This window comes from Centroberyx gerrardi, chromosome 1, assembly GCF_048128805.1.
Source record: "Centroberyx gerrardi isolate f3 chromosome 1, fCenGer3.hap1.cur.20231027, whole genome shotgun sequence".
Classification (NCBI taxonomy): Eukaryota; Metazoa; Chordata; class Actinopteri; order Beryciformes; family Berycidae; genus Centroberyx; species Centroberyx gerrardi.
In genome coordinates this window covers 2,677,186-2,687,547 of record NC_135997.1, presented here as the reverse complement: position 1 = coordinate 2,687,547, position 10,362 = coordinate 2,677,186, and the positions used below count along the sequence as shown (strand labels likewise).

The 10,362-nt window shown below is 40.1% G+C and overlaps 1 protein-coding gene across 1 annotated transcript; it reads right to left on the bottom strand.

Moving 5' to 3' along the window:
* Window positions 1–2,089: 2,089 nt before the first annotated feature.
* LOC139926808 (organic solute transporter subunit alpha-like) lies at window positions 2,090–7,338 on the bottom strand. The gene is made up of 6 exons (XM_071918648.1): window positions 7,290–7,338; window positions 6,314–6,468; window positions 5,182–5,255; window positions 4,347–4,452; window positions 3,016–3,271; window positions 2,090–2,220 (listed from the first exon to the last, which is right to left on the bottom strand). Exons 1-6 carry the CDS (start codon window positions 7,336–7,338, stop codon window positions 2,090–2,092), a joined length of 771 nt encoding a protein of 256 aa, XP_071774749.1.
* Window positions 7,339–10,362: the final 3,024 nt, after the last annotated feature.

Here is a 10,362-nt window from a genome sequence, read left to right as displayed (position 1 = left end):
GGCAGAATCATTTGAAAAGGCTTGTATGTCTCTTGTAAACGTTTGCAAAGCCCCCCAAAAATCAATAGCAGAGAGGAGAAATTCCAGTAACTCTGTGTCTGTGTGTTGTGTGTGCAGCTTGTCTTACAGAGGAAGCCGGTGACACAAACACATTAGCATACAGAGCCATTAAACATAGTCAGGATGTACTGGGTGGTGTGATCAGAGGTCCGGTAAGGGCCTCACTTTCCTTATTCAACGGAGTAACATCAGTGTTATTATACGCTACAAAAATACACTACCAGTCAAAAGTTTTGAAAATTTTTAGTATTTTCCACATTTTAGAATAATAGTAAAGACATCAAAACTATGAAATAACACAAATGGAATTATGCAGCAACCAAAAAAGTGTGAAACAAATCAAAACAATCTTATATTTTAGATTCTTTAAAGTAGCTGCCCTTTGCCTTGATGGAAAGGCAAAGGCTTTGGAAAGAAATTCATACATAGGATCAACTTCACTATTTATATTTGTCTAAGAAACACATTTCACGCATTCAAGCAGAAGCCTTTAGATCAAAATGGCTTTAAGAGAATGAAAAACATAGAACATTCAATCAGATGTGTCCAAACTTTTGACTGGTAGTGTAGTATAAGTAAAAGATAACAATTTACCCACCATACTGGATTTCTGTCTACTTCTCTAATACGTTATCTTTATCAGTGAAGAAAAAGCTCCTGTCTACTGAACTTTGCAGTTAGAGCATCTTTATTGAGGACAGCGTTTTGGTACTGAAACCTTCATCAGGTTAGTTTTACAGCAGGGGCGCATCTAATGATTTGAGGGTCCTATAGGCAAAGGCAAGCATGGGCCCCCCCGAATCCCAACCCTCACTGTTTTCAATCCGTCCTTTAAAGACAGGACTTTCAAAGTTGGGGCTGAGCAAAGTCTGTATGCAAGGGCCGGACAAGAACACTGAGGCTGATCTGTCCTGACTGAGCGGCCCAAACCACGGGTGAATTTTGAAGCCAATCCTAAAGTGCAGCAGCAGCAGTTCCTCTAACATCCACTGGAGGCTCCAAAAAGACTCCAAACCGCCCAACTGGACCACAACCCAACTTCTGCTAAAAATATAAAGTCAGTACATTTTTTCCAAAAGAGCTTATGGTCTCAGTAGCTAATTTCACTTCTTCTAATGTGTGTCCTTATGAAGATTTTCAAAATAATTGTGTCTTTAACAGGATATAATGGATATAACACAGGGTTGTTTTCCTAGTGATCGACAAGTTGCCGATTACTGGCTCTGCAGACGACCCAAACTCCGCCCCCTCCACCTTGGCTCCACCCTTTGCCTCTCTTTGGCTGCTCCGGCTCCAACAAATGTCAACATGGCGGCGACTGTAAACACAATCTGCAGACTTCAAAACAGCTTTCAGAAGCCAGTGGGTGACGTCACACTCACTACTCCATCTGTTTTACAGTCTGACACACACAAGGTGATCCACCCATCAATAGTGCCACCATCCCAAGGACATAATAACTCAATGAATGAAAAACGCCTCTCCCTATACAAGAGGGACAATTGTATTTGTTTATTACATATCTTACACATACAGAACATCATAACGCTTACAAATCAATCATTCAACAAATCTTAATGAGCACATATAAGCTTATACATCAGCAATATGGCTCAAAGTGACAAAGTCCCTGCGTTTTCTCCAACAATGGTTATTCCTCATCATGTTCCAAGTTGACTGTTTTTTTGGAGGACTTCTTATTGGATGTAGTGCAGGTTGTTGAGGACTTCTTATTGGATGTAGTGCAGGTTGTTGAGGACTTCTTATTGGATGTAGTGCAGGTTGTTGAGGACTTCTTATTGGATGTAGTGCAGGTTGTTGAGGACTTCTTATTGGATGTAGTGCAGGTTGTTGAGGACTTCTTATTGGATGTAGTGCAGGATGTTGAGGACTTCTTATTGGATGTAGTGCAGGTTGTTGAGGACTTCTTATTGGATGTAGTGCAGGTTGTTGAAGGACTTCTTATTGGATATAGTGCAGGTTGTTGAGGACTTCTTATCGGATGTAGTGCAGGTTGCTGAAGGATTTCTTATCGGATGTAGTGCAGGTTGCTGAAGGACAGAGATTCTGTTTCTGAGAGCGGGTAAGGCTTACGGTAGAGTCTTCTGCTTGACAACATTAGGATGAAGGCTTCAAACACTTTCAGCATGTGGTTGAACTCTGTGGGACCAAACAGAGGAGACAAATGAGGAGAATGAGGATAAAACAACAGTTATACAATAGTATCACACATGCTATATTAGTGACTTGCAGGCATTACAGACCTGAGGAAGAATAAAGTTTGATGTGGTTTAGAACATTTGAGAGGCGCTTGGTTTGTCTTTCCAAACATATCGCTAAATTCTACCATCCTTGGACCTATAAAACTCTTTCAAACTCCTCTGAATAAACTCAAAAATGCATGGTGGTCAAGCTGAGTCGGCTTTTCTCAGCTCCTGAAATGTTGACATTTTGGAGATTTGGGATTTACGCCATTAGGTGATTTTCTTGTTTTAGCCATAACTATAATGCTGTCATGTGCTGCTGGGAACGTCCGACATCCAGGACTTTCAAGTCAGCTGCTAAACAGCGTTGCATTCGCGTGGTATTTTGTCAGAAAACCAAACCCGGAAAACAAACAAACATGATTAACAAACATGAACCGTTATGGAGGCTGCAGCTTTGCAAGTGTTCAGCGTTGGTGGAGGTTTGCAATTTAAGTGACCTTTTAGTCCTGAATGTGGTGTAGATCAGGAATAGGCAACCCTGTGCCATGGAGGGCCGAGAGTCTGCAGGTTTTCATTCTAACCAAACACTACAGCAGCTGATTTCACTGGTTAGTTCCTCCTCTCTGGTTGAAGCTGTGCTAATCAGTGAAACCAGCTGCTGTAGTGTTTGGTTGGAATGAAAACCTGCAGACTCTCGGCCCTCGTGGTCCACGGCGGCCCGGCCCCTGGGTTAGATCCAGGCTGCTACCTGAGGCCCGGCCGTTCCAGTGAAACTCCGCTGTACAGGGGACGACGCTGTAGGCTGTCAGCACTTCTATGAGCAGAGGCTGCAGGCTGTTAATCAGCACCGTAACCATAACGATGCTGTATTTAGGCAGCAGGCGGTATCTGTGATCGGCTATCTGTAGGCCGGTTCTCATCAGGATGTTGAAGACGTAGAGCGACAGCAGAGTGGAGACGCCCATCACTATCCCCAGGTAGAACACAGGACTGTGAGCATCAACCTGAACAGACAGAGTGGAACAAGAGGAAGCAATTTGAAAATAGGCATAGTGTTACCTCCTGATCAATACTGTAACTAGTCTGAATATACTGGCTCAGACGTACCTTTTCTTTGAAATATTTTCCATCTGCCCACAAAACGGCATTAATAAATTGCAGTATGGGAAGCAGAAACATGGTCTGAGATATACAAACACGGAAAATGGTGTAGATTCTCCTGTAAAACACAAATCATTTAAAAAAAAAAGCAAACATTCAAATTAAGTGCTGCAAGGAAAGCTTCTTCCCCCGACAAAATGAACCAAAATGGACAATATCACTGTACTGTGTCCTGTACCTACTGTCATACAGTCCGTTCTTAAATACTCAACTCTGCTCTGGCTGTATAGTTACGCATTTATATCTATTTCTACTCTGGAACCCAGTGCAATACCCTGTATATATTTCTGTTTATAATTATTACTATTGAATTTTCTTCTATTATTGGCTTCCATAGCATTGCATCAGTGCAATCAGTCAGCTGTATAGATAAGAAACCTATTTCATACATTTCTATTTTTCATTTTTTATATGCTAAATATACTACTTACACTTGTATATTACTTCTTGGTAACACTTTACATTAAGTGTTCATTAACTACTAATGAATTTACTAACAAGAATTAAACATAAATAACAACATTAGCAAACATTAGTTCATGTTAAATGCACATGAACAACTGCATTAATTAATGTTGTTATACATCTTTGTTAACTACAACATGTATACCAAATTACATGAATAACACATATTTGTTGTGACTCACTTTAGTTAATGTCTGGATATGTTTAAGTACATAAAGAGTTCGGATTTCAATTTAGACAATACATTGGCATTTACAAACATGTAGAACGACATTACTTAATGCCGTTGTTTATTGTGCATTTAATATGAACTCATCTTTGTTAATGTCACTGTTCATGCTTAATTCATGTTAGTAAACACATTGATTGTGATCCGGTGAGGAAAGTGAGAGGAACTGACCGGTGGATGTGAAAGGTGGGCAGGCAGAGGCAGCAGCAGCAACATGGACTCACACTCAGAACTGAATCCACACGCTGCATCTGCTGCAGCATCGGCTCCTCCCCGCCCAGGTAGGCTACCGTCAGGTGGAAGAAGGCAAAAAGGGACGTGCCAGTGTAGCTGTGGACACACAACACAACAACACAACAACAACAACAACAACACAAAAACACAACAACAACAACAACACAAAAACACAACAAGACAACATAACTGGGTTTTAGAGGTGACTTGCTGCAGCGACCAAAACTGTTTGTTTGCTGGACCAGGAAGGAAAGAGTCTTGAGAAGAAGCTGAAAATGGTGAGTGAAAATGGGAGTGACACTGATGTACTGATAACAATATCAAATAAATATAATCTGCTGTAAAGAAAATTAGCTTTAGATTACATGTAACAGGATAACAGCAATATGATTTTAAAAAGAAGTAACTTTAGTGTGTTAGGTATTATAAAGTTAGATTCAGGTTACAGAAACTAGGTATATAATCCAACTGTGTTGGATTATTCAGAAACATGTTTGAACCGTTAAAGGCACTTATATTGAGAGATTATAGTCACTAATATCATTTGACACATCTTGAACTAATGGTTTATCACAGTTGTCATGAACACACCAATATTCTATTTACAGTCTGTTCAATTAAATAAAGATTTTTTCTGCTTTATCTATGGTTTCTGTAGGCAAAGTAACATAAAAGTAATTTCAAAGAATTAGATTTGCAATTTTGAGGACTCCAATGGTTTGTATTGTTGTATCCTATGAATATATTATATAAAATATCCCATACCCATCCAGAGCTTAGTGTGGTAAGAGGTGGACAGTGTATTTACACAGAGGAAGCACTCACACTGAGGTTATGAGGTCTACCAGGGTGGCGGCCCGGGGAACGGTCATGCCCAGCTGTGCAGCGATGCTGATGACCTGAGAGTCATAAATATGGTAGAATCTTTACCACACACACACACACACACACACACACACACATACACACACTGATACACTAATACAACTCCTAAAGCTCTCCATTTAAATCTGAGGAATTGACTTTTAAAGCCGTGTTCCATTCAAGCATGTAGCCCATTATTCCTATACAAGTTGAAATGTGAAATGGTTGTGTGGAGTACATTACTATCACTACTTCATTTTTCACTGGAGGCAGAAATAATCTCATCGGTTGAGTTAAACTGCAGTAGGCAGAGTCAAAGAACCACAGTTTTTCTGGTAAAGTAATGTTTGACTGAAGCCCAGTGAAAAAGTCAAGAGGTAAGAGAGGAGGTAATGTACTGTTGGCCAATCCAGCACACTCTTTGATGTGGTTTCCAGTCTTTTAGCACAATTTTTTGAAGAGTTTCGTACTGAAAGTCAAGTGATGTGAAATCACAGATTTAAGAAGCAACAATTTAAATTTCACATGCTGGATTTGGCTAAAGGTCTCAAGAATTTGCCAACAGTACGTTAGCTAATGTTAGTAAGCCTGTAATCTATCCATACTAAGTTATCTAGGTTAGCTAGTTAGCCTAGCTGACCTTCCAAGTTCAAACCAACTAGCCATGATACTAGCCTGTAGCTATCTAGGTAAGCTAGTTAGCTAGCTGCTGACCTTCAACATCATGAATGCCATGGTCATGAATGAATGAAAAAAGAAGTCAGTGCCATTTATTTGACATTTTTAATATTTTGCCCAGAGTTCCTTCTTTTACCATTCAAGTTTGCTACTTAGCTTGTGCTCCAAAAAACTGTGGTTCTTTGGCTCCGCCCACTGAGGTTTAGGTTGTTTTGTAATAATGACAAAGTTAATTGGGAATGGGATTGAAATCACTGAATCACTCTAATAAAGCGAGGAGTTTTGCCACCTCTAGTAATACTAATGCTGTCCGGACAGGGCCAGTGATCTTCTCCGGTTGTCCAGGTAAAAATTCTGGCTGAACTGCAAATGTCTCCGGATTTGTCTCCAAAAAAATCTGGCCACCTTAACTTACAGGAAACAGTCCCAGGACGATGAGGCAGCGGTCCTTCACCAGGGTGGAGCTGACGTTCCTGCTCAGAAACACCCACAGCTCCACAAACAGGCCGCATGTCGACAGCGTCACAAGCGAGAGGAAGACGAAGAAGCCCAGCGTCACGGGCCTCAACCCTGTGTGACACATACATATAAATATGTGTTGAGATGGGGCGTCTTGGTGGCTCGGTGGTCTAGGTCAAACGAGACGTGCTGGGTTCGAATCCAACCCAGGACCTTTGTCACGTCATCCCCCTTTCTCTCTCTGTCTCTCTCCCAATCTTTCCTGTCTGTCTCTACTTTTAACTGTCAAATAAAGGCAAAAATGCCCTAAAAAAAACTAATCTTAAAAAAAACCATGTCAAGATATAATGTACAACTGCTGCGATTTCTCCTGTAACCCACACAACATCCTGGGTTCGAATCCGGCCCAGGACCTTTGTTGCATGTCATCCCTCTCCCTCTCCCTCTCTCTCTCTCTCTCTCTCTCTCTCTATCTCTCCCCCAGTCGTTCCTATCTCTCTCGACTTAATTTAAAAGAAAGAATAAAGAATAAGCATGACTTGATTTTTGGACTGCAGCTATTCCTTGGTCTGCATGGTGCCACTGTGATGAATACTGTGTGTCACTTGGATTCTTATCTGGTGTTCAAACAGCAGCACACATACTGTACATGCATGCTAACAAACACTCAACACACACAAGCGTGCACAATGACTCGCACACAAACACACACACAAACACACACCCCACACAACCTTTTTTTTATAGCCCGTACTTTTTTTTTTTTTGTATTAGGAGCCGTTCAGTCCCAGCAATCCCACATTTTTTTCAGAAGCAGAAGAAGAAAGGAAGCCTGACCCATAGAGATAAAACAGTTTTATCCTCATACTTCATACTCTTTTAAACTGTTTTATCTCTATGGCCCGACCCCACAGTCAGATCAAGAGTCGTACCTCTCATGAAATCCTCGGCGTAGGGTGTCTCCACACTGCAGTTCACCATGCTGCTCAGACAGGAGGGACTCAGGTTGACTTCAGCGGGACTCTGTCTTCACTCTGCAGGCTGTGGTTCAGGTCTTTATGTCTTTAAGTGCCACATCTACCGACTCCAGACCTTTGAGCCTGATATCAGGGTCATAAAGTGGTGATACAAGCTGCTTGATGAAGAGAAAAGTGTGTCAAGTGTGTGTGTGTGTGTGTGCATGTTTATGTTCCTCATGTGTTTTACTTCCTTCCTTTGATCACACCTGTACTGCTTGCTCTTACCTTTGTTTTATTCATTTATCTATTATCTGTATTCAATGTTTTACTGTTTTTATTTAAAAAATGTCTCTTCATTTTATTGTAAAGCACCTTGCAACCTTGTTAAGAAAGGTGCTATATAAATATATACATATATAAGTAAAATAAAGGACACTCCATGGTTTCTAATAGCTATCTCAGATTTATTAGGCATCAAAGTTGCCCTCCTGGCCAACATTTAAGGATCAGTTTATTCTGATAATAATGAGAATGCCATATGTATTTCAATCCAGCCATCTGAATTTGTGTGATAGCCTAGTTGAGTAACTATGGAAGAATCTAGATTTTCATCAGTTAAACCCCAATCAAGCCAAAACTTCAAATAAACAGGGTCAAATTCCTGCCTCAGTGTTTTTTCAGATGGTAAAAAAAAAATACACAAAATAAGTTCTGATGAAGGTCTTGCACCAAAAGCTCAACTGAAAAGATGAAAGACTGCACAGTGTTTACCAAGCACTGTTGCATGGAGCTTTTTTATGATTCTGGGATGGTAAAAAATAAAAATAAAAACAAAAAAAAACACTGTGTGTATGTGTGTGTGTAATGTGTGTGAAAAGCTTGAAAAAGGCATTGCGAATCAGTCAAATGCAAGAGGAGTGACATGCTGCTGCACTCTAATGCAGTAAAGACAGACAGAGCATCTCAAAGGCATAAGGAGTTGGTGGTTTTCTACTGAATATCAAAATTCATGCATTCATTCATTCATTTTCTTTCCAGTCCATCACAGGGCGAACACAGACAGATAGACTCTCATAAAGCGCAGGATCAGGAGCAGTAAATATATTATTACATATTTAAACATGCAGCTGCAAATAAAAAAAATGGCTTATACATATCCAGAAATTATCCTGGATGACATGAGAGCTAAAGTAGAAGCACAACATTGAAATGCCGTCCAGAGCTCACTGGGACAGGTTTGAATTTTACATGTCAAGATCATGAGTGAACCATGATCTTGCAGTGGGGAAATCTCTGTGATCTTGACTTGAATTAAGCTTTCTCAGCCTTGTTCCCAGTTAAACCAGTTGCTGCTCTTGTCTTAGTGTGTGTGGTCGCAGGATCCAGTAGATGGCAGCAGAGAGACATGACAGACTATTCAACTGAATCTGGCTGCTACATAATTGTATAATGTCAAATGTTTTCATGTCCTTAATGCTGGCACTATTACATAGGTTACTGCTCCTGCCTTTATGTTTTATTTTCCTCCTATTGTCATTGGTTAGATCGCCTGGAAGAGATTTGTTTGTGCAGTTTCTTTTACTTGTGGCTGCAGGGAACCAGAAAATTCGGGAAAATGTGGGTTTGAAGTTTCATTCTAAACAAAACTCTTGGCTGGTTTCACATGACAACACTGTATGGCATGGAAGAAGCTAGAAGACTCACAGCCACCCAAACCTCTCATGTTCAAAATTGCAATTATTTATTATTTGCTTATTGTATTCTTGACGGTTAAGAGGACAATCATGGCATAAAAGTACTATATATCATATGTTTGAATACATTTTGACATTTGACATTTTTGTAGGGATACTGGAAGTTTTTATGCCAGTGTAGAAATATTAGGATCATAGCTATGCAACTTTATCTGCCTAAGAGTACAGCCAGCTGCTGTGAAGTCATTAGATCTGGTTTTATTTGTCTAAGATAAGATAAGATAAGATAAGATAAGAGAAGATAAGAGAAGATAGGACTTCATTGATCCCCTTGGGGAAATTCAGGTACCACACCAGCAATTGGCAGACAATGCCAAAGAAGTCAAACATAAATCAAGTACAAGAAGGTAATAGAAGAAATAGGTACAAAGATTTAAAAAAAAAAGTACATAATATACAACAATAGTGACAGACACAAGGTAAAACAAACTTCAGAGAAGTAGTCCAGCCAGCAAGAGTCTCGAAGGACCATCAGATGTCCTGGTCTCTTCTTGGCAAACCGCCTCCAACTAAACTCCAGAAATGAGTTTTGGTCTTGTGAGCCGGTTGCCTGTTCTCCGCCTCACACCGACTCATAGCCAATCTGTTTCATCCAGTTTCATCATATACTCTGCCCTTCAACATGAAACAAAGAGTTGAAACGGGGTTGATCCATTACACAAAATGTTCTGCAAACCATACGGAAGTGTCACTTAGAATCAACAAAGTCATCAACAAAGTGATTAAGTGTAGACTGGGACCTGGAAGCTGGAGCGGACCAGCTTCCATCAGCTGCCTGCAGTTTTAAAAAGAAGTGAAAGTATTCCAACATTTTATTTCAAGATTTCCTCGTTCTTCCTGTGTTTACGTTCACTTTTCAGATGCAGCATGGACCGCTGAGTGCAGGGCTGGGACGATGTATCGAAATTCAATATATCGCAATACAAAAATGTGACAATACGTATCGTGGGTCAGAAAAATGAATGATGATATTAGCTCCATGTTATTGCTGCTGTAGTAATCACAAATGAGACGCTTGACCATCACAATTTCAAAAGCTCTCCATCCAAATTATATTATTGTCACTTTGTAAAGACATTTTTAAATTGTTGTTTACATTCTAGCAAGCCAATGCCATCGCTAGAAAGATTTGTGTCTCAGAAATAAACATAATTCTGCACAGTCAGACTTTGTTGTCATTTAACTTTTATTTATCACATTGTATCGTGGTTGTATTGAATCATGAACCCCATACTGGGTGTCGAATCGTATCGTGAGATAAACAGATCAGTTCTCCATTCAATATAAAGGAT